General features: G+C 35.8%; 3 protein-coding genes across 5 annotated transcripts; 1 reads left to right on the top strand and 2 right to left on the bottom strand.

The window, feature by feature from the left end:
- Positions 1-1,514: 1,514 nt before the first annotated feature.
- On the top strand, positions 1,515-2,655 carry LOC8262990. The gene has a single exon (XM_002513793.4). It carries the CDS (start codon positions 1,862-1,864, stop codon positions 2,459-2,461), a length of 600 nt encoding a protein of 199 aa, XP_002513839.1. The 5' UTR covers positions 1,515-1,861; the 3' UTR covers positions 2,462-2,655.
- Positions 2,656-4,088: 1,433 nt separating this feature from the next.
- LOC8262989 (histone acetyltransferase of the MYST family 1) lies at positions 4,089-9,089 on the bottom strand. The gene is made up of 9 exons (XM_002513792.4): positions 8,756-9,089; positions 8,579-8,667; positions 8,279-8,338; positions 7,544-7,753; positions 6,765-6,833; positions 6,146-6,307; positions 5,566-5,659; positions 4,791-4,933; positions 4,089-4,443 (listed from the first exon to the last, which is right to left on the bottom strand). The coding sequence occupies exons 1-9, from the start codon at positions 9,060-9,062 to the stop codon at positions 4,240-4,242; spliced, it is 1,338 nt and encodes a 445-aa protein (XP_002513838.1). The 5' UTR covers positions 9,063-9,089; the 3' UTR covers positions 4,089-4,239.
- Positions 9,090-9,972: 883 nt separating this feature from the next.
- Positions 9,973-23,095, bottom strand: LOC8274307. Of its 3 annotated transcripts, none has more exons than XM_015716032.3 (19): positions 21,266-23,093; positions 19,430-19,515; positions 18,885-19,268; positions 18,713-18,796; positions 18,239-18,607; positions 16,055-16,115; positions 14,872-15,004; positions 14,685-14,791; positions 14,346-14,591; positions 13,966-14,213; positions 13,628-13,849; positions 13,314-13,535; positions 13,161-13,214; positions 12,938-13,003; positions 12,700-12,840; positions 12,555-12,608; positions 11,833-11,892; positions 10,738-11,133; positions 9,973-10,651 (listed from the first exon to the last, which is right to left on the bottom strand). In XM_015716032.3, exons 1-19 carry the CDS (start codon positions 22,668-22,670, stop codon positions 10,484-10,486), a joined length of 4,506 nt encoding a protein of 1,501 aa, XP_015571518.2. In that variant the 5' UTR covers positions 22,671-23,093; the 3' UTR covers positions 9,973-10,483. The 3 variants fall into 3 exon arrangements, 2 of the variants coding, with proteins under 2 accessions (XP_015571518.2, XP_015571517.2); XM_015716031.3 differs by having other exon boundaries at positions 9,973-10,657; XR_001534854.2 differs by lacking the exons at positions 9,973-10,651; positions 10,738-11,133; positions 11,833-11,892 and having other exon boundaries at positions 12,700-12,835; positions 21,266-23,095.
- Positions 23,096-24,503: the final 1,408 nt, after the last annotated feature.

Consider the following 24,503-nt stretch of genomic DNA (forward strand, 5'->3'; position numbering starts at 1 on the left):
TAAATGAATTTTGTAGTATGGTTATTTATCGTCAACTTGATATTGCCTGCAACATTTTTTTCTACAGCATATAAATTGCTGTATGAACTAAGTGGTGCCTAAGGTATTAACTCTCTCTTTGCTCTATTGCTCCAATTTGCAGTTAAATGCAAGGCAACGTACATCTTTTGATTAGGAATTGAACCTAATGAAGATGAAAAAATGAAATGTTCTGTGCTTCTAGGTACAAGACAAGTTCTTGTTAACCATCTCATTTGATTTTGATTTGTACTTAACATCATCTGCAATAAATGAATTAAAGAAAACAAGGGTGTGGATCGATGGGATCTTGTTCTGGTAAACGGCCAGAAGTGATTCCACTTCATGTGAGTTATGTTATTTCCATATGTCATATATGTTGATTGTTTCCAAGTTGTCTTTCATTTATCTCAATTAAACACTAGAGATTTTCCATAATCAATTTAAAATGTCTTACGCAGGTACATGCTTCTTTTAAAATACAAACATGTGTAAGATATAATAATAATAATCGAAGTAGGGTCCATAGAGACAATTATTTTTATTTCTTTTTTAAATTTTTGTATATGATTGTGCAAATTATAAAATTAAATTCAATTAATCATATGGAACATCCGTCAATTTGTCTATTTGGAGTCAAAGATGTGATAGGGGCCATGTGCTATTACATGATCAGATAATGTCAATCCTGATAATGTGTTAAGGGGAAAGAACAGTGCAATTTCATGGAACCAATGTGTCTGTTTCCATATATGATGTCCATTATATTATCATTGAACAGTTTTAAAATTTTAATTTTTTTTTTTTATATATAATATGATATATTAATTGAGTCAGTCTGAGTTAATATGGGGAAAGTAATTACAGGAAGCTTAAATAAGCTAATAAATGAACCAACCAACAACCCATATGCAAGTAGTGGAGGATGAGGAGACAAAGAGAGGGGCAGCATATGATTTTTACCACTTAGTTGTGCAAAAATACTTGGCATTATAGGGTTGGCTATGGTATAAGTGCAAAAGGAGCATTAAAATTATTTATCATCATCAATCATCAAAGCCAATATAGCCTTTCTTTCAATTACGCATACAAAAACATTGAATGCCAAGTATTCAAGCAATTGAGTCCTCCTGTCAATTCTGTTTGATCTTTTCTCTAAGTGTGCTCTTAGGAGCTAATTTAGGACTTTGTCTACAGAAAACAACTTTGTTCTTGTTATGATCTTTTGACAAAGTCAAGATATAAACAAAAACAAAAATCACATCAATTTGAAAACTGTACCTATTCGATCACTTTATACGGCTAAAAATATATGTATTTATTTTATGAATATATGTTTGTGTTTGTATATTTTTTAAATAGATGGTGATATTTTAGGGTGCGTATTTGAAGGTCTAGTTAATGATAATAACATACTTTTTATTCTTTGACCAAAAGAATATATATACTTTTTATTATGTAGTTTACAATATCATTTTATTTCATGAATAGAAAAGAAAAGAAAAAAACTTATAGTGTGTATTAAATTATACTTATTTCATTTGAGAAACTCATGTAACACTCTCTCCACACTTTTAAGGGTGAAAAGTATAAATTTAAAAATCAATTAATGTAATAACAATACATGTATAATAAAAAAATGGAAATAAAGATTTGTGAAACTCGATGCCCTCAATATTCTAACCCTTTTAAGACCCTTTCTAACTCTTATCTTTCTTGGTCTCTCTCTCTCTCTCTCTCTCTCAACAAAAGCATTGAGAAAGCTGCAAGGACATAATCTACTTTTCTTCTTCTCTTTGTGCAGAGAGTAAAGACTAATTTAGAGAGAAGATCAAGAAAGAACATGGGTAATGGCTACAATCACCAACAAAACCTGCATCTTCAATACAAGGCGACATTTTTGCCTATGTTATGTTCAAGACCATCCATTAAAGATGTGGCTCTTCCCAAACTAGAAGATCGATCCATGTCTTTATCTAGTGACCCTTTATCGCCAAAGATCGGGTGCATGGGCCAAGTCAAGAGACACAACAAGATAGTCGGTTTCCCTACTCCTAACAAGATCACCCTCACCGCCACAAGAAATGACAGTAACAGTGCTCTTGTCAAGTATTCTAAGCTTAAGAGGATCTTCTCTGTCAAGAATAATCCCACTAGCACCACCGCGGCAATACAAAATTCTACTACTTGTAAAAGAGGACGAATGATATTGAATGGAGCAAGAAGACCCAAGATTGAAGATAGCAGAGACAGTAATCCTGTTTCCATTAGAATAGAAGATATGGACCCTCCTTTGCCTGTGATCAAGAAAGTGCATAAAGCAGCTGATGGAGAGGAAGCAGATACTATTTGGAAGAGGAGGTCTGGTGGGCTTGCATTGAAAAATTTGCAGCTGCAACAGATTCAACTTAGTAGACATAACCTTGCACCAACTACTGTTTGATGAGCAACTCCTAGTGGAGGTGAGGCAATGCATAGGAAATGTATATGGTTCAATTTTCTAATTTCAGTTTTGTTATTAGTAGAGATCTCTTTGAGTTATAACTAAGAAGCAATTGGAGTACGGTGATTGTATCAAGAATGTATATGAATACCTTGTAATAGTAAAAAATATAGATCTACCCTATTACCACTTTACTTTTTTTTTTCCTCCTCCAATTTGTACTTCTCATTAGTCATTTTGCTACTGATAGTTATGGTTAGTGGACGTCTCTATTGAGTCGGATGACGTTCAACAGAGTATTAGTTTGTCAAGTCCATCAAATCACATTACAAAAATCATGGCAAAGAAGAGGCTGAGGATGCTTTTACAAAAGCATGTTGCACTTTTATGATTAATGTTATAGAGAGAGAGAGAGAGAGTGAATGTGTATAAATTGGGTGCATGCAAATTAAACCAAGAAAGTCAAGACTTTGACATCAAAACAATGTCACGAATTAAAAGCGAGATGGGAAAAAGGAAGACAGATAAGTATGGACATAATAATACAATCCAAAAGGGCAAAAGCGAAAGGGAAAACCAGTGGACTAGTTCGGAGCAAGATTAAGGGAAAAATATAAAAGTAGGACAATTACCTTCGAACAAATTGGCACAGTGCTGCTATCAGTAGGGACATGTCTTGAAAACTACAAGGTGCCATTTGGTTTCCGGAGTTCAGTTTTCGAATAAAAGAAAAGGCGTCATCTACATGTTTCACTGTTGTGGCAGTCTTTTGTTCTTTTTCTTTTTTCAGAATAGATTCAAGCAAAAATGGCGTCAGCAAGTTAAGTTCTTGAGAACTGAAAGTGAGAATGAACCTGCCACGATGGTACAATAACATCGCCATTGTTTCGGCATTTCTTTGTGATTTTTCCAAGCGATTGGGCCACAATGTCAGCAGCATACTGAATCAATCCGAAAGTCACAAGCTGCAGCATGGAGGGGAGCCAACCATAGATCGGCTTCCACGTTTTTATGCTTTCATTGAAAACCTAAAAATCTCTGCGGTAAAATACACTAGTAAAGCTTGAGCTCATCAGCTTTTAAAAACTGGGAAAGGAATTTAAAAGACATGCTCGTGGGCCTAAATACGTTTAATATTAACAAATCAGTACGCATCAAAAACAGAGATTGTACTGACATGCCTTAATTCAGTGCTTCTACTTAAAAGAATTAATTTCAAAAAACGTACTTCTAATTTTACAAATTTTTAACTAGAATGTGTGTTTTTTTATAATGACAAATTAATATACACACTTTAATTTTTTAGTAAAAATTAATATTTTACTATATTATCAAATAGTCCAATTCTACAAACATCACAAGACACGTTAGCACAAACTCACAGCAATATAGTAAAACACTTTCTTTGTAAACGCAAATGCACACTAAATTGCAGAAATATCTTCTTTTTTTTTTTTTGAACTTTTCCTTAAAGATAACGAGAATACGGGGCAAATTCGTTTGTACCCAAACCCAGTGGACGGATGCATCATAAGTTAATAGAGAGGGTCAGATGCAACACAAACATGAAATTCAGAAGATGAAGAGACAAGAACAGAGAAGGTCGCATAGTCTTACGCCCAACATCTCATCATGCAAAATAAGAATATATCATTAATAAAAAGCAGCATGGGTGTCCCTATCCAAGCGCAATATATACCTAATTTCATTTTCTAAGTGCTACATTTATACAGGAAATGCTACAAGTCGAGCTACAACGAGAAATTAGTAGCTCACAGTCAACCCTGTTCTTTATAAGGAGTCCAGATCAATTTGCTAACATCAACCTCAAGACCACCACGACCAGCAGCTTTTAGATGGCGATCCAACACTTTTGGATCCGCACAGATAACATGTTGCCCCTTCCTGTATTGAATCAATTCTAGGCTCTGAAGGGTGTTCAAAATATCCTCTGCCTTGATGGCTGTCATGTCACTAAGCTCCTGTAGTGATGGGAAAAAAAGGTTATAACCACTGAATATGGCACTGCCAAGGTAAAACATGAAGGGAATGGGAAAGTAAAAACGTGATTACCTAATGATGAAATGACCCAAAAAAAAAAAAGATTTAGTGATTTCCATTAAGCCCAATGTATGATAATTGGTTAATTATAATGCACCACTGACAGTTGCTTGCATAATTTCCCTAACGTAAACCCCTCTCTTCTACTACACAGAGTATATGGACAAAAGCAGGTACCTATCTATCTAGCAGTGTCATAACATAGAAGCAGTTAAGATGGCATAATAAAATTTATCTCGACCATAATAAAGATTCTGATATTGCATACCTTGATAGAAATATTTCCCTTGTGCTTTTTCAAGATGTCCAAGAGAACTCGTGTCCAGTATCCTCTGTAGCTCAACAGCCCCAAGTCAGAAAGAGGCCTTTCAGGTGTGCCAACTTTACCTTCTTTCTTGGAAAGTTCATATGCTGGTAGACATGACAAATAAATTTAAGCAATCAGTTATACAGACAATCTAAACCAAATAAAAGACGACATCTACATTAATTACATGGACAAGTACAAAACTACTGCTGTCCGAAATTAATATGTAGACTAGAAAGATTGACTTGATTATTTCCTTGTAGCTACTAAGGTCCACATACAGCAACACTGAGCACTACTTGACAATTAGAGCTTGTACACTGAAGAAGAAGGCACAAAGAATCCAGAATTCCTCTAAGCAATCTCATTTTCAGTCTCTCCATAAAAATTCCCATAACCACATTCCATGGAACAATGCCAGATTATTGCCCCATGAATCGTGATAATGAATTCAATGGCAGAGAACTTGTATGATTTGGGCATTCCAAACAGGCATCTATATGTAGAGAGGCTTAAAGATGATAACCAACTTCTAATGCAACTTTGCAACCTCCAAAAATTTGGATCAGTTTCTCAAAGGTCACTACATTAATCACCCAACTCTAAGACTTCCCCCCAAAAAATTAGAAATAATAAAAAATGGATACAAGGAGGGGAAATAAGAGAAGATGCATACAGCATGATATGGACTCACATAATCCAAGAGACATAAAAGATTATATGGTATAGAACTTACAGAAGGCAATTAAAAATTTCCCATAGCCTTTTCTTTGGTAAGGAGGAAGGGTAAGAATACATGCCAAGTTATAGGATTCCTCCGAATGCTTTTCCTGGATCATCATGTAAAACACTTAGTTACAGTTTCTCCTATAGTTCTTTTCTTTAAATTTTTGAAAGCATCATTTTACGATTCAAGAAATTCCAACTTAAAAGTTGCTCAGCTATTAAGGGTCAATTTAGCATTGCTGTATGGCACCTGCTTTCTTCAACCTGCTTTTGGAAAAAGAGTGATCTATTATGCTTCTCCTAAGAGTCAGATACTCGGATTCCAAATAGCAATTACAAGAAAAAAAATTCAAAAATCAAAAGCAAGTGCCAAAGAGCAATGCCAAGCTGGCCCTAAACCAACGTCCTGATATTTCAAGTTGGTACCGGATGCAATAGCATCTAATGTGGAAAACCAAGAAAATAAAAGTATTCAGGTGCAAAGAGAAATATTTCAGTTGCTTATCCAGACGCAGTTGCATAAAGTGCTTTAATATTAAAATAAATATTTGTGTGGCCCGCAAAAAAGTAAATAATGCAATAATGAATACCTTGGAAAAGTACCCAACCATGTGGCATCCTCGATCATCGCATTCACATAAAACATAGAATAGAAATAGGTCAACATCATAGTATAGGGTCTTATGATCAAGAAACAGTTTTGCCAAATAGCAAAGATTCTGTCCATAAACTTTATTCTTCTTGCCATCAACCTGTATCCCAACATTCAGTCAAAGCAACTAAATCAATCACTGACCTCAAATCTGGTTTAGCACTTTAGAGAGAGAGAGCCAAGTTATATAAAGATTCCACAAGATATAAGAGTTCGAAAGAAGGAAGAATAAAGTTGATGTAATCAAAGTCAACTATACAGTGCAGTATTTTCTCACAGCACATAAACCTATTTGTAAATCATGATGTTAAGATGCTTAAGAAAATTGGGTTGGATAAGGATGTTCTTGGTTGTGGTTTGAATGAAAGCACCAAAAATCGAAATAATAAGCAGCACTATTATGATCTACGACATTTGAAAGCATCATGGATAAATCTTACACAAAAGAAATCAGCTGCAGATTTCGGTCAAAAACAATTGGGATAGATATTTCAAATTTAATTAGCATATAATATAACTTTCAATCATTCCAAAAATATCCAATGGTCATGCCATACCTCAAACATTGACAACGTACCACTTCGGTAAATCTCATCACCCGGGGGATGCTTGAGATCACACTTCCTCTGTAAAATCAAATTGAGATGTTAAGAGGAGATAAGTGCAAAACATGAAATCAACCACACATCTTAAAGGTGGTCAAGAATAAGGAAATTGAGCCACAAATAAAAACATAAAACATTGGTGTATAGAACCAAAACACTGAAATACAAGAACCCTACTTCATCTACTACAAATGAGGTCCATGCATATAAACAGGCACGGAGGAGCTTTTCAATGTAAACTAATTGAAGTCAGTATACAGGTTCATGAAAAGAACTTTAGTTAGAGCAGCAATCAAGCACAAGAAGAGCGCAGAAATCAGCTCAATAAATGCTTGTGTTTGTTCATTTGTTTATGAAAAGAAACAAGCATAATCTGAAGCTTGAATAACTTTGAGCGACACGAGTAAATTAAAACATGAAATTCAATGGAAAAGTTGATGGAGAAAAACATGTTAACAGGGCAGATGAAATGCAAAGAATAAGTCAGATTTCATACTCTGACAGCAAACATGAGGATTCCAGAAGTTATGAATTTCCATGAGGGATTGGGATAAATTCATGAAGGTCCCAAGAAGGCAGAAGTCAGAAGTTAGAAATTTAACATCTCTTAGCATGTGAACAAAATTCAAGTTAATGCATGCAGACAAAATTAACAGCAGAGTCCTTTTATTTAAAATGAGACACACTTTGAGCACAATAAAGCAGGAAAAAAGAACTGAGACGTTGCTCACCATATGCCTTTGAAGCTGTTCTTTACGCTTCATAAAACTGAGGCAAAACTCACAAAAGTACAGCTTGACAGAATCATTGTATTCTGGTGGAAAGGGAGAGAAATACCATGTCTCAATCTCATATCTTCCAAGTTCAATAGTGGCTATATTTTTTACTTTTGTGAATTCCTCATGTTCACGCAAGCTGGCAGCATCAAGCTCCTCATGGCCCTGCGAATTTTTTAAAATAGCTTGATATTATGATATTTGATACATCGAACTTAGCTTCTTGAGGTTGTACATAGTTGAAGACAACCAAAGCATTTCAATTTGCGACTTTTCTTTTTATTGCCTGAAGCTCGTCTCAATCTCAGATTTCATGTAGGAAAATCTAGTATGATCCATTTTATTATCATATTTGAACTTTTGCATAAGTACATGCACATGAAAAGATCATAATAGTATATCAAAATCATGCCTCTTATGCTTCTTGAGGTTGAGAGCATAATAGAACTCATTACGTTGATACATTCCGATTTACTCATTTAATCGGAATTGTACATAAAAATCCATAGTAGTGGTGGCTGTTTCAGTCTGATACAGTTATGATAAGATGCGGTTCATGATACCGTTACTTAAAAACCTTTATAAGACGGAATCCACACCTTCAATGCTAGGGAATCAGATGTAATTGCAGTCAAAAGCAAACATGAAACAGCAGTACGTCACTTAGAACAACTTAAAACTTATACATACCTCCACATGTGTCTCATCAATCTTACGTTTCTGGTGTCGTGTCATCTTCAAGCTTGTAACCTGGAAATGCAATTTTTCAAGTTTCTAAAATCAGATAAAAGAAATTCATCATCTGCAGAAAGATTCTTCCACCAGAACGGTACAAAAGGTCAAAGAAAAAGACTTTATCGCAAGATATGATACTGAGACTAGAATATGAAATTTGCCATACCATCACGTCTAAATATGCATATCCAACAAAAACTAACAACAATCCCATCCAAATATTAAAATCAAGAACACCACAAGGAAACAACTGACCTTGTCTTCAACCTTCTCGTCAACAACAGTCTCCACTGAATCAAGATCTAGTTGTTCAAGCTTCACCCATTCATCAAGCCTCCTATTAACTGCCAATGTGTGAAAACTAAAACATTATCTCTAACCCTAACGTAATCCTAACTATCAAAAGAAGTTTAAAATTCAATTGGAACATACACTCTGTGTAATGCACGTAATACTCGTAATCGTTAGGACCACCGCACTGCATCCTACGCCGTTCTATGACCTTCACCTGGTGGTACTTGCCGTCTCTCCAACGGCACATAACGCGAGTACCGACTTCCAGAGGCAGAATACTCGCCTTTCTCTTCTTCAATGATTCAGATTCAATCATCGTCATTTCTTCCGCCGCAGGTGGAGGTATTCTGTCTACAACACCGGATTGAGACTTTTGGCCGCCGTCTGGGACCGACGTTGATGAGCCGTTTTCTGGATTTATTGGTGGTGTCCCTATGGAACCCATTGTCGGTTGCAGATTGTAGATTTGAGTGGGCTCGTTAACTTACCTAATTAAAAAAAAAAGAGGCAAGTACTATTGGGCTTCACAGCCCAAATAGGCCCAATACAATAATAAATTCTTTTTCTTTTAATTCAATAATGCATCGATGGGGGAAACGTCTACAAATGACGAACCCATACGTCAACAATGCACGTGTTCTTTGTTGGTGTAAAAATCCATATAATTGGGAAAGAGCAAGAAGAATTTTGCATCTACTCTTTTATTGCACAAATGGAGAGCGGAAATACAACAAAAGAAAAAAAATTCAACATGGTAAACACATTACTATCCATTAATCTAGTAAGTCATCTCCAATCCAAGGTCTTTTCATCCTTGAAAATTGTATTTTAACATTCTATTTGGCAAAAACTAAAGTTAAAAGATAATTTTCCTTTTTCTACTTTTAATTCTGATTTATATCTGCTGCTAAAACCCTCTATCCTAACAGGGCATGTGGAGAAGAAAATATATATATATATATATAATATATATAATTTTACTAAAAATGACTAAATTTGCCATGACTCCATTTCAATGATCAGGAGCACCAGATGACGATGGAAAATGATAGACTTCCTCAAGAAACAAAACTTGATTAACCTCTATGCATATATCTTTTAATAATTCACAGTTCGAAAGGTTTTGCATAAATTATAACACGTTAGAGATGGCAATATCCAATCCATGGAACATGGACTCGTCTTAAAGAAAAACAACAAGAAGAAATAAAATTTTTGTCACAAAAACAAATGACTGAAATAGAAGAACAAAGATGCTTTCATGAACTGAGACTGGCATCATCTGAAAGAAGTCCCATGAAAAATTACCACAGTACCAAAACTTCTTCCAACTAGAGATCTGTACACTCAGCAAATTAAAAACTAAAAATAAATAAATAAACAATAAGGTCACAGGAGATAATTTCCAAGCTCCGTCAATCTGAAGCCGAGCGCAATTACTTTTGTAGAAATATTTACATTAACTTTACAGCGCAAGCGCAGTAGGCGACACCTTTCAATTCCTTGCATAAAGATACAAGAAGCAGAAGAGCTTCTCAACCACAAAAAAGACGCATCAAGATACTAGAATTTGGGCCGCTTGCAGTACATGTAATGGAATAAACCCTCACCCACTGTACAATTACTCTCACAATGAATATACAACACTGATGCGAAAGCTCCCTGCCTTTGTCCAGAATGTTAATCCTATCCAACAGGATAAACCATCCAGAAACCCATCTCAGCATATCATTCTGCCATTCTCCCTTTCATAAATCAAATAAATAGTACAGCTCCTGGGCAGAATGCAGTTGTTTGCGGCAGATGGCTGCCAATTCCAGTGCACAAATCAGAATCCTGGGCAGAATGCAGTTGTTTTACATTTATCTACCTGTGATGTTCCAATGGTTCGCCAGAACATGCATCCTGGTCCACCTGCTTTTCCTTCGGCAGGCAATCAACAGGAATATAAAAATATCCTTTAGGTAACTGCTGATTCTTCATAGATGCTTGATCTGATGTCATCACCAACTCTTTCTCAAAGGTCTCCAAACGCTGTGACTTGATATACATTGCAAGGATGAGTCGAGTAATCCAATCTTGGAGAAACAAAATAAACATGATGTATAGCAATTCCATACCTTTCTTGACTGGGAGCTCCATTCTCCAGCATCCAAAGCATTTCGAGAAGCAAGGGAAACTCTGTGAGGGATTTGCTTTCCAGCGAATGACACCCTCTCCAGAGGCTTTCTGGTGAACAGGTGTTGGGATGTGGAGCTATCATCTGTCTTTTGGTCGGTGTCCATGGTAACTTTAACTCGGTGCTTAACCGAAATGGTGCTGTCCACTGTTACATCATCCGATCTTTGCATTGCATCACTGCATGACTTATACCCATCTGTATTGCCTTTAAGAGATGTCGTAGCTGATTCTGAACTGACGTCCGGAGGGAAAAAGGGACTATGAACAAGCATAGAACGAGCAACATGGTCTCTTTTGCATGCAAGTATGCTGTGAGAGCAAAGAACCAAATCCCGCTGCAAGAAACCATAAGAAAACAAAAGGCTGATATGATACTGAAGGGAAATAAGATGATATGTACAGAAAAAAACCGTATGTTACAAGAAAATCTCATCTTCAGTAAACAAGCTATTTAAGCAACCAAAGTTTGCTAATCGCTAGAAGAAAACACTGGATCCGTAAGTGAAATTGTTGGTCCAAACAATGAAAATAAAAATTGACACAATTAACTAGTCCATTTTTCGTGATGAGGGAACACGGGATAATAAGAAGAATCCCAACTTAAGAAAGCATCACTGTTAATGGGAAGTCCAACAAAGAGTATAAATAACCACTCAAGCAGTAATGACAAACTGGACAGGACTCAAAGTAATACTCCCAGGTGCCAATTTGATCACATTAAGAGCAAACAACCAGCAGGCCATAACACTCCGAATAGTCATCAATACAGCAGAATTATTCTCTAAGGTATCTTAGTAATATTATCCTAAATATCCTAAGAGAATGAAACCACCTAAAAGTATCAACAAGCTTCAACAAAAGATCATGGGAACCAAAAATTACGGATAACACTGCTGCATGTGCCTTAGTCTTAATGGCTAGTATAATTAGCAAAAGCAAAACCTTTCAGAGCTGATTTGGCTGTGCAGCTCTAAGTACAAACCAAAAGAAACACCAAATCATTTAAATCCAGTACACTAATTAAAAAAATATACCTTTATTTTTTCACGTTTAATGATCCTCTCACAAAGAAGACGCAACCTTTCCAGCTCAACCTGTAAAATAGCATCAAGAAGAAAAAATTAGAACACCGAAAAAATTTCATACCCCGAGAAGAGAACAAAAGACACATAATGTAAGGAGAAACAGTAGAAGTAGAAGATGCTTGGCCAGATATTGCAGAGAAGTAATCCTCTCTCTCCATATAATACTCTAAATGTTAAATGCTATAAGTGAGAAAAAAGTATGCTACTAGATTACTTGGCAAGTTTCGCTTACAAAAGGAATGTCAGATAAAACTAAGTTGTTGGTCATATTGAACTACAATTCTTTCAAGGGAAAGAAGTACAAGTTTTGAGATTCCTCTGAGCATTAATAGAACAATATAGGCTTGGAGGATAGACACATAACAAATTGAGTAGAGATGCAAACACATTTTGTCAATTCTAACTCATATTAAAATGACAAATTTTATAAAATATTCAAAGAAATTCACCATTATTATGATGTAAGAATAATTTCGAAATTATTATGCTGCGAAAACACCTTAAATTTCAGCAGTGCTTATTCTTGAAGGAAAGAAACAACCCAAGATAAGGAAAAAAAAAAATGTAATATTCATAAGAAAATAAATATTGGACTAGAATACCATAAATATCTTAAAAACATTTCAAAAGTACTGTAGAAAATTAGAATGAAGAAGTAAAAGAATCTTTACCCTGATTTGCTTCATGCTCTTTAACTCCTCAGCTCCATGTTTTTGAGTGTCAGCCTGTTACAATCAAGCAAAATCATATTATTACATAATAATAAGTAATGTATGGGAGCATAGACCTTTTTAAGCACAAACAAGAATCTATGACCTTTGCCCTCTGTTCCAAGCCATGTCTTTCACAATAAGCCTTGTGCTGCAACTTTCCATTAAGAGTCTTAACATTCATGTAAAAACCTGCACTTCTAGCACAGGAGGGATGAAACGTGGTCTGACAATGACCATAGCTACACTGCAGAGTAAAATTGCGGTGGATTAATTATCAAAGTTCCTCGTGAACATTAGGCTGCTAAAAACATAACCTTATAAATCGATCAAGATATGCTCACCTTTATGCAGACACCATGTTTGTGACGGCAGATAAAGCAGATGTCAATTCCCTTAGTAATTGTCTCCTGGATCCCATTTTATAAAGAAACAACAGTCAAAATAATCAATGCAAGTATAATCATAACCAGCATGGATTGGAAAGAAAAAACAGAAACATTTATGTAAGAACAGGTTAGCTCAAGGACAATTTGACAAAAAATACCCCAAAAGATATGCACATACCATTCCATCAACAGGATTCACTTGTCCCCTTCTGAATGTTGGTTCAAATACCCACTACAAGATAACATATAAGTTAGACGCGCTCCTCTTTATTGATGATGCACAGAAAATTAGATACACCAAACATCATGTAATTGAGAATAATATTTCCACCTCCGCGCAGAAGGCATGGACCCATTGATTATCAGCGGACTTCCTAAAAGCACCAGTTGTTCCACCACATAAACCACACTCGGCAACAAAATAAGGCTTCTCCCAAAAATTAAGTGAAGCAGCTGCAGAGCATTTAGATGACAACAATTCCTCGCATAGTTCACAGTACCATGGACCTGTAGATTCTTTGACACTGCGATAACAATCCAAATGAACAGCAACCTGCTAACAGGGCTTTTATTAAACTCAAGCAGACAGATATTATACAGACCAAAAAGAAGAAAGAAAGATACCCACAAATCAGTCTAGAATACCTTGCAGCTAGAACATACTAAGATAGGATTCAGCACCGTCTCAGATCGTCTGCAAATATCACATGACCTAGGATGCTCTTTAGAAAATTCTGAACCTGACTGAACAGAATCAGAATACTTTTCCGATGAATTTCTTGGAACTGCCACCCTTGACAGCGTCTCTTTTGGGCGTGGCATCAGCTGAGAAGAAATGCCAGCCCTCCCAATAGAAATATTAAATTTCTGCAAGAGGAGAAGTATGAAATAATAATGAATTATGCAGTAAAAGCTCTCTAGCTTCTCTCAGGAAAACCTAGAAGCAAATTTAAGGAAGAAACAGAAGACACAGAAGTAGAAACCTCTTGATTAGTAGATTCGTCGTATGCATCTTTCCTAAATGATGAAATCCTAGAAGAAGCTGCAGCAGCTGCAGTTGCAGCAGCTAGCACAGCCTGCGCTTCTTTATGCTTTCTTTCTTTCCTGCCCTGCTTCTTTGCTTCTCTAAGCTCATTAAGATACTGGTTGACAAAAACTGCATCCCATCTTTGGGCACTGGTTTTGTCAATCTCATGTGGTAGACTCTTAGCGATCTCACAAATTAAATTATCTGCCAGAGCAACCACAAAATAAAAGAAAATAAAATTAACATTCAAAGATATGATGCAGAACATCACCAAGAGCAAGTAGGGGTAAATAACGATCTTTAAGAAACAAAAAGAAGAAGAGAAAAAAAAGAGACCAGTAAAGCGCTTTCTTGCAATTGCATTGCCAAGCAGCCTATCCTGAAAGTACATAATTTCTCCTTCCACTTCATCTGCTGGAGACAGTTCATGAACACCCAGCCTTTTAGCCTTGATCAGCTGACCTGAATTTACTTCATCAAATTTGCAAGTGTCATTGCGGTTTGAATGTGTATTTTGGTGATCACAGCAGTCACTGGCATTGGATGAAGGCTCCAGACAACAGGTTTCTCCCACTCTCCAACCTGCTCACCAAGTTAATATGCATTAAACCTACAAGACAAAGAATGCTAATAGCAGTATACGGTTTACCATGAAACTTAAATGCTGTATTCTACCTTCTGCTCCACAAACATTATCTCTCAACAGCAACCCGCTCTGCAACTGCATAAATTTTTTACGGATATATGGGTGCATATAAAAACTAGAAGATCCTTGGACTTTACTGCACCACATAAAGATAACAAGTTTAGAAAGCTCCCATACCACGATACTTAGTTGACAGATCACATTGCAAAAGCTTACTTGAGATCAGGAAGGACCGAGATCATATCTGAATAAACTGTATTTGCATTAATTGAATCACCATGCTGGAGAACAGCTGGCTGTGACTCAACCTTCTCAGAAAGCGTGCAACCAGAGGGATTATCTGAACTGCCTGTGAAGCACACGTGCTACTTATTTCAAGACATACCCTAATTACATATATCGCAGATAACACAATATGCAATGACCTAAATATAGTATGCTGCAGAAGATGAACTGCAATCAGTCTCAGACAAGTAGATAGCTGTCTAGACCAATGACATACAAGCCTCTTTATATTCAGGACAGATATATGAGCAACAATGAAAATGAAAAAGCAGATTGGAATGATATTTTTTTCATATGCACAGCAAATAATGCCAGAGTATAAATATCAGCTCTTGATTGGTGATAACAACTTCTTTATTAATTTTTTTAATATAAAATTGATGGCGTGTCAAAGAAAAGATGACCCATGACAAATGAGAAATGAAATATATAATAGGAATCTAAAGTGTAAAAAGCACTAAATCTACAAAAAGGCTTCAGAGAAGTTAAGAATTTATGGACAGAAACCATCAACCCGAGCTGCTCTAATCGTCAAAAGCTCTCAAACTTATCTTCAATGCAGGTAAAACTCCAACACTCGAGCAGAATTTATAAACATACTCCACTTCTTCAACTGAACAATGTACAGAAAGATACTGTACTCTTTTATAATAACAGCATTTAGAATTCCAGACAACAAACAGTTCCACAAAACTAAAGTTCCATATGGGGAAAAAGGAAAGTCAACAGTTACATGCTGCCAATAGCAACTTTAAGAAGCATTAATAACGACAAATTGTGAGATCACCGAGCAGCAAGCAATTCATGACAATTAAATTCCTGATAAGCTGAAATTTTCAAAACCATGACTAGCACAAAATTTTGAACCACATAAACCATGACATGGAAGGGGGATCTCAATTCCCATCCATTTAGTTATCATATTTCATTTCATATTATTTTCAGCTTTAACCCACTATGGTTCCCTTTGAAAAGGGATGGGAGACAAATATTCACAAGTATCAGAAAGATTAACTATATTGAACACAACCAAACAATACCCACTAACAAGAATATAACGGCTTTCGTCCAGCACAAAGGAATTAGGTCAAAATGATGATTTTGAATAGAATACCTTCAGGTTTAGGTACACATGCAGCCAAAGACTCTTGGATTCCGACATTGTTCATTGATATCTGCACAAATGGCATAAGAGAACAGAGAATAGATAAATGGCAACAACAGACAAGAAATAAAACCTTTCAGATAACAAATAAAGAATAAGAACCTAAAGTGCACATGTTAGCCACAAGCTACTGCTTTCTTTCCGATTCAAGATTGCAGTGTCATCAATAGCATACACAGAATGGATTAAACAGGCATCCAAATGACCGAAAGGACACAACTGCAAGGCTCAATTGTGGTTGACCCCTTTGCCCTTGAAGAAGCAAAAATATCGCAGTCTAACCTCATAAACTATGATGCAGACAAACTCCACCCAATTGAGTTTTTGCATTCCAGAAAAATTTCAGATACCGAAACTCCATAGAAACATCTCCGAAGCATATCGGGCCATTTCCGTAATTTTATCAAAGTTAGAAACCGACTCTGAATCAGGACCCAGTTTCCTCAACTAAAAAAAAAAATTAAAAAAATAAAAAGAAATACAAATAACATAATTTATTTTTTTTCCTAATATTGTTCCTTTTAATAAAAATCAATATGCACCTTTGCAATCATAGCAATCATACAAAACCAAAGATTAAATGGGGTTAAAAAACTCTATTAACTATTTTCATGCCAGCTAAAAGACTTATTAACAAGTATTACTCAACTGCGCCACAAAAAAAGCACAGATACCAAGATTGGGAGCAAAAATGAACACCAGTACACCACATAAATAAACATTATATTGTAGGTGAGCATCAACATGCAGGCTTTGGAGTTGCGCTACATGCACAAAGAACAAGTCAGATTCACTAGATCCAAACACCATAGAGTAATGGCTCAACAAGCTAGTAAGTCAGACTGACCATATACAAAATCAATTTCTTTTGTATGAGTTTACATCTTAAGGAGAAAAAGGCAATGTTTAGACTACTATACATAGAGCAGATGCCTTCTTAAAGATGGGGCATGGTACATATAAAGAAAGATACCTAGCCAACAAGGTCTTGGAGAACCAACTTTCCAAATTTACCTACGAAATTAAGGACACATGATATCAAAAACAAAATATTTTCCTTGACAGATATAAAATTTTCCTAGGAAAGAAAATATTCTAAACATGAACAAGCTTCACCTAACATCTTTTCCTACGTAAAAAGTAGTTCATTAGATCCTGTCATGTCCCTCAATGCTGTACAATTGAGCATTTGTGCATTAAGAGGCAATACAAATTTAAACTTAAAATAGTTAGAAAGAATATGGACAAACAATGGCAGACCCAACCACTTTTTGTTATATTCAACTTGGGGGGTTATAATTTAGTTGTGGGTTATAATTATACCCATAGGTAGACCAATATTCCAGACAAAGTTGAAACCTTAATCAAAATCTAAGCCTAATTGATGCATTTCCAAAGATTTACACATAATTGGAAAGTAACTTCCGTGTGTGTGTGTTTTCCCCTTTAGGGGGGACGGGAGAAAAGACAACAAGAAGCAAGAAACTAAGAACAATTAAACCCAAGAATACACCCTGTGCATCTGGAATCATACAAATACTGCTAATGCATTACACAAAATCCCAGCATCCTCGCAATCATGACAGATCAGCGCGTGAATTAGTTTGTGCGTCCCACATGAATGTCAAAGGAGAGAGTACTGAGGAATACATTTTCACACGTCCTGCTAAAGTGACTCGAAGAAAACAAAAATTGATACAAAAACAACATTGTCATAAATGAAACATAAAAACCATAAAATAGGATTTCAAAAATTGAGTCAATCAGAGAATATACCATGAAAAAGAAGCTGCCCTAAAATCCAGAAATAATATAATGAAAAATTTTCTATACGTATTAGCCATGATTGTTGAACAATATCAGAGTTTTTGTTATCTAAGGACCATCAAGAAAGAGTTGCAAAAGAAAACATCTGATACCACAAATCATCCAAATGCTGCTACTCAGCTAAAATTGCTCAGAAGCAAAACATTTAGTACAAGGAGAAAATAGGATATCAAAAGCAGAAGAGAGAACAAAACGCAATTCAACCAGTAAAGAGTGCAAACTAAAATATAATTTCCAGAATAAAATAAAAATCAGTAAAATGCTTTCCATATGAATCTTTCGGAAGAACCAACTTGACAAGATTACCTTAGGAGATACTTCAGTCGAAATTTCTCGTTCTTCACATACTGCTTGATCTACTTTAACCTCGTCCAACAACATCCCACTGTTGCTTAAAAGCTCCTCAGATGAGCAAGTCAGTTTGTTATCCCTCATAATTCTAATTTTGCTTTTTGTTCTTCTTCGTGGAGGAACTGACTTAACAGCAACATGATCTGTGATATCAGACTCTGATAATGTTACAATATCAGAATGATCATTTACTTCCATCTCATCCCTTGATAAAATGGTAGAGTTTAGTTTGATTCTCAAATTTTTATGTGAACTGCCCATATAAGCATGATTTCCAAGCCATTTGACAATTTTGCATTGCAGGTCAGGCACCAAACTATCTTCCTGCAGAAGAAGAATGAGCAAGTGAAAAGAAAGCAACAAATGTCTGATTAGTTTCAAGTTTTTAAAATTAGTTACTAAGTAGAAGAGTCAGCATGTGAACATTACATCAAGTGTCGAAAGTAATGAATCAGGTGAGATGCCAATCTCTAATGCTACATCTTTCAAGTTAACTTTTCCTCGATCTATTAACTGCATATTACAGATCATATATACAGCTCAAATTGGTGATTAGATACAACTATAACAGAAATAACTCAAATTGGTGATCAGATAGAACCTGTTTCAAAAGCAAAGCAAAATCCAGTGAATTGGAAATATTAGGATCCTCCTTGTCATGTCTTTCAGATAATCCCATATTACTGACATGGTCCCCATCAGCACATTCTGATATAAGCAGATCATCTAATCTAGAATCAGACAATCCAATTTCCCGTGATTCATTATCACCAGATTTATCAGAAACAGTATCACGTGTTTCAACATGGACAGCAAGTTTATCTCCATTTCGACCAATCTTTAATTTATGTTGTCTATCAGTCAATGATGTTGTTTGAATGCAGTTGGCAGTGGATGTGTCACTGCTGGCAGTTATTTTTCCTAATTGCAGGTTACTTCCATCAGGAAACTCCGAGTGCTTTGAGCAAAAGGCCCGTAATTCAACCTGTAAAAAACATGCAAAATTTAAACATGCAATCCATCAGAAAAACTCACTAAGGTCCCACCATGAAGTTGTTATTAGCAATAAGTTATTAGTAAGTTATTAACATGAGGAAAAACAAGTGTCAAAATCTGACTATAACAAAGAGAGAGGAAAAAGCTTACATTCTCATATCCATATTTTCCCCACACCTCCATTCTGTGCCTTGCTTCCCTTGCACAAATCGGATGAAATGCAGTCCTACAAGTTCCTGAATAGAACAATCGAGTAGAGCTTACCATAAGGAGCAATATTCACATGCTTAACCAAATAGAAAAAGGTAACCGTAACGAAAAGCAGCAACACCCAATACAACAAATGCTACAATAGAATGTGAATAAACAACAAAAGTAAAATAACGAGCCAGCCAAGCAAACCAACAAAAGTTATTAAAAAAAAATGAGTATGAAAGCAGCAGCAGCTATCAAAGAAACAGAGAGAAGAATAAAAGTGAAATTGATATTCTAAAGAGACTGTTAAACAAATTCCGCTTACGTACAAAAGCAGGCGAAGCATAATGACAATCAAGGCCTGCTCATGTAAATTCTCTAGTAATATTAACATATACCTCACAAGTCACAATCAAGTTATCAATCACAATCGGATTCAGAAACTGAACAGAAACCTTAGACGTATAAAATTGTCTTTTAAGATGATTACAAATGGTTTTCCACCCCCACCTAGCAAAATGAGACAATCACAAGCCCTAATCTCTCATTCTATTCACAGATACACATACACAGACAGAGACAGGGGTGAATAGAAATAGGAAGAGGAAGAGAGAGCAGGCGTCTAGGAAACTCAATAAAAGAGAAGCAGTAGAAGACCACTGGTAATTAACAAAGCAATGATCGCGCACAGAAGAGCCAAATTCTTTTAAGTTGGCAAGCTACTGACTCAGACTGACAGTCTTGTGCTAATTCCCAAAAGCATAGGAATGCAGCAATTGCACAAGGCAAGCATATCAAGTAGAATATAACAGCCAAACAACAAGAACTCAGCAACTATAACTCACAAGTATAATTTAGCAATACGTTAGTTAGATACCATTAGAGGCAACATGTGCACAATCTCTCACTCACAAATTGCATTAGGTAACCAAGTTGGCCCTTGTACAATTATAGAACTACAAATTTAGCAGTTACACATTACTCAGAAAGTGTAAAACAGCAGCTAGACCAGCCAAAACTTCAGCGAAATAAAAAAAATCATGAAGCCCTACAGACCCCTGGTTTCATATTTAATGCAAGAATCTGAGCTCAGGAAACAGAGTATGGTAATGAACTGAAAGATAAGGGTATCAAGAAAAACGGTTTTCCAAATTAGTCCCAATTACAATTAGTGCTAGGTAATATAGCAGCAACAACTTCAAGACAGAAAGTTCTCATGGCACTACAGCATCGTAAACATTGTAAACCAACGCAATAAAGGGTCTTTTTCTGTTTAGACAGTAGAGATCACCTTCAACCTTATCTCTGAAACAGCAATGCGAACGGAATTCGTTCTTACTGTCATGCATAATAGACCTCTATTCGCCCATAAGAAATAACTGATTCCAAAAAGAACTTAGGAATCATCCTCAGCTCATGATAAATAATTATAAATTGGATTGTGTCAAGAATCCTACATTTTTACCATACAACATAACATGACATGCTAGCTGAATTCACCTTCAATATACCAGACGGACTCATTCTTACTGCCATGCATAATAGGCCTCCGTAGCCAATAAGCAATCACTAATTCCAAGAAGAACATAGGAACCATCTTTGAGCTCACAGTAAACGACTATGAAGTGGGATTTGTGAAGAATGTGACAGTTTTACCATATAACACCACATAATTCACTTTCAGTGTAACAGACAGACAATTAGCAGAAAATACCAGCCCCGCATGCAGAAAAGGAGAAGAAAAAAAAAGGAACACATAACAGGAAAAAATAAGGGAGCAACATAACATACCGTGACTGCAACGAACACAAACACCACACTTCACCTTGCATACATTGCACACCAGTTTCCTTCGGGTTTCCTTGATTTCATGCACATCCATTATTTTTTCCATCTTTGTTAAGTCTTCTACATAGACCTCAGGTGTCCATAGAGAACAAAACAAGTGCGCAAACTCAAGAATAGACCCACTACTTTCGCCCCCAATAGGTTTCAAAGCACCACCCTGCTTTGGGCAGAGCACACAAGGCTGCTTCTCTGAAGCAGAATCATTACCATTGATCTTGTGCTTACACCAAGAACAGAGCCAAGACTCAGACACATCCTCTTGCACACCATAACAGTCTAAATGAACGGCAACCTTACAAGAAGAACAAACAATTAATCGGCTTGATTCATTACTTATCTCGCCCTTGCAGCAAAAATCACATAATGATGAATCCCCCTCACAAGGTGAACCAACGAAAACTTTTTCTAACCCTGCATCTATACCTAAAAGTTTCCGCTTCTTAGATGGCCGTTCTGAAGTCAAAATAGCCCTACTCCTACAACCTAAAACCCACTCTAAGCCAGTAGAAAATTTTGAATTGGGACAAATAATTCCTTCCTCCTGAGTCTTGCAGTCAGCTTCATTCTGAGGTAATCTATCAGCATACTCTGCTCCATTGTCTTGAGCTCTAAAGCTGTCAATTTCCATATATTGTTCCTCTTCTTGCTTTACCTCGCCCTTTGCTACAACCTCATTTCCATGTTCATTGCCACTCCCACAAGTCACAGTCACATTGGTAAACATAAACTTGTCTTCATGGGCACTTCCACTTGCATTTCCATTCTCACAATTCGCACTGGTATCCAAGCTCTCTGTTTCAACGTCAGACTCATTTTTCTCATTTTGAAAATAAGGAATTAAAAAACAGTTAGCAGTACCTAAAGAACTAAGCGAAGAAGACAGCTTGAACAGCGCATCAATATCATGCAATGCCAAATCCCTAAAATACTCCTCAGTCTCAGCCCATATGCTCCTTCCCTTGGAGGACCGGTCACTTGCCCTTGAAGACTTGTTTTTATCTGCACTAAAATGTGACTTCTTATGCCTCTTTCTACTACTGCTATCTGATTGCCTTAACAAGCCAGCTAATCCACTAGGCAAAGTAGAAATGCCAGACCCAGTCCCAGACCCAGACCCGTCCTCGGGTACATCAAATGGAGAGCGTTCACTTAAAGCTTTACGTGCCTGAGAGAAGAAATCAACGTCAAATGGAGCCTGCTTCTTTTTCTTTATTGTTGTTAGGGGAATTTCAGGTTGTTTCGCCAGAGCCCTAGAATTTAGGCGGCAAGTCCTCTCGTCGGTGCCGCAACCTCCGTCAGGACACCTACCCATCATCTTCTTCCGACGGGGGCATCGGCCTCCGGTCATATATAACAAAAAGCACCAACACCTGCGTATTCCATAAAGGAAAACCAAGCCCTAAACCTAATTGAAATCAAAATTATAAAACCCTAAAAGTCCCAAATGTTATAAAACTAAAACTAACCCTAACCCTAAACCTAACCCTAATATTAGGTATCCAGTGGCGGTTTTCAGTCTTCTGATAGAAAGGGAAAGAAATGAGGAGGATAATTAAATAGGGGTTTCAGTTTTTCTCAGAGTCTCAGGTTCGTGTTGTTGCGGATCCGTTTTCACGAGTAATTTTCCTTTTCCTTTTTTGATTTTTTTTTGTTTTGTTTTGTTTTTTCTTCGTGCAAGATTAATTTCGCTTTCGAAGGAGAGGAGAGAGAGAGAGATTCGTGTTTTTTGCAGGCAGAGGAGGACGGTTCGTTTCGGAAAAGATATTTTTTATAAGGGGTTTGGATTGTATGTAGTGATACAATATATTGTAATCGTGTGGCTGATACTATGTTGCACGTGGCTTTCTTCTATAGGCACTTTGCACGATGCCTGCTGTTTTTAGTAATTTACTAGTTGCATGCTACCTGCCCATCGCAGGAGTGGTACTATTACTTTTAAACTCGTAATTCGCACTAATATATGTTATTTAATTTAAAATTCAGATTTTCTTAGACAAAAATCATAATTAGACTTCTAATTTTTAATTTTTTTAATTAAACTCCTTGTATTTAGAAAAGTAAAATTAGGTTCTCTTAACTAATCAATTCATAAACTTCTTATTTCTTTTCACTTCTTCTTCCCACACAACTAATTAACAAAAATAATACCAAAAAAGTACAATTAGACTTTTGAATTATAGTTGTTTAATAATTAAATCCTTAATGTTTGAAACGGCAAAATTAAACTCTCTTATCTTATAATTTAATCTTACAGTGGAATACATCTTTTATTAATTTTAATATTTGTTCGTTAATAAGATATTAAAATTTAAAACTCTTTTGACCATATTAATATTTAATATATTATCTTACTATTTTAAAACATTTTAGGCTATGGGAATATTCTAATTACCTAGGTTGATAATATTATAAGAAAGAACGGCGATCAAAAGAGCATATTTTCTAAAGTGGTGGTGAATATATTAATGTGGTCGTGGATAACGGTGATTACAATGATGATTATAATTGATATATAATTAGTGAGAGTTTTTTTTTTTTTAAAAAGTAAATATTTTGTACGTAACTGTGTTCATGTCAACACTTTTTCCGTGTTATCGCCCCTACAAACTCAATTGATAAATATTTTATTTTAAAAAAGTTTTAAAATTGATATTATGATATATGAGATTTACTATAAGCTTAATTAATCATTAGATTTATGAAATAATGTGTTAGAGTTTTTTTATTTTTTTTTTTTGTATTCCTGATTCTTTCTTTTCCCGCCTCTCTCTAAGGAAGTTTCCCCACTTTGCAAAATACCTGTAGCTGTTATGATTGTATTGGGTAATAAATTAATAGATACCGTGGTATCCTATTTCAGCCTAATTTTACCGCCCTCCGATCGAGCAGGTGTGATTAAATTGACGCCAATATGAGGCTCCGGCTGGAGGAGAAAGACAATCCGGGGCAATTTCATTATTTTTCTATTGTTATAGGCCTTTGGGCCGTCACTTTGGTTTTTAATTTCCATTGTTTTTATTAATGGTTTTTTCCATAAATATCACAATCCCATAAAATAATTATAAAAATATCTACAAAAAGTACTAACAATAAAAATACTTAAAAATGTTATTTATAAAAATATTCTAAAGCATAATTTTATTTAAAAAAACATCAAACTTCCTTTTCAAATGAAAAAAAT

Source organism: Ricinus communis, chromosome 2, assembly GCF_019578655.1.
Source record: "Ricinus communis isolate WT05 ecotype wild-type chromosome 2, ASM1957865v1, whole genome shotgun sequence".
Taxonomy (NCBI): domain Eukaryota; kingdom Viridiplantae; phylum Streptophyta; class Magnoliopsida; order Malpighiales; family Euphorbiaceae; genus Ricinus; species Ricinus communis.

What these genes read in the sequence shown, in the direction of transcription:
- LOC8262990 (XM_002513793.4), top strand. Translation starts at nt 1,862, where the DNA reads ATGGGTAATGGCTACAATCACCAACAAAACCTGCATCTTCAATACAAG.
- LOC8262989 (XM_002513792.4), bottom strand. Translation starts at nt 9,062, where the DNA reads ATGGGTTCCATAGGGACACCACCAATAAATCCAGAAAACGGCTCATCA. An exon ending in TTACGTGCATTACACAGAGT is followed by an intron (nt 8,668 to 8,755) that starts GTATGTTCCAAT and finishes ACACATTGGCAG; the next exon opens with TTAATAGGAGGCTTGATGAA. An exon ending in ACGAGAAGGTTGAAGACAAG is followed by an intron (nt 8,339 to 8,578) that starts GTCAGTTGTTTC and finishes TTGCATTTCCAG; the next exon opens with GTTACAAGCTTGAAGATGAC.
- LOC8274307 (XM_015716031.3), bottom strand. Translation starts at nt 22,670, where the DNA reads ATGACCGGAGGCCGATGCCCCCGTCGGAAGAAGATGATGGGTAGGTGT. An exon ending in ATGTGTACCTAAACCTGAAG is followed by an intron (nt 15,005 to 16,054) that starts GTATTCTATTCA and finishes TGTGCTTCACAG; the next exon opens with GCAGTTCAGATAATCCCTCT. An exon ending in TAATGTTTGTGGAGCAGAAG is followed by an intron (nt 14,592 to 14,684) that starts GTAGAATACAGC and finishes CTTGGTGAGCAG; the next exon opens with GTTGGAGAGTGGGAGAAACC.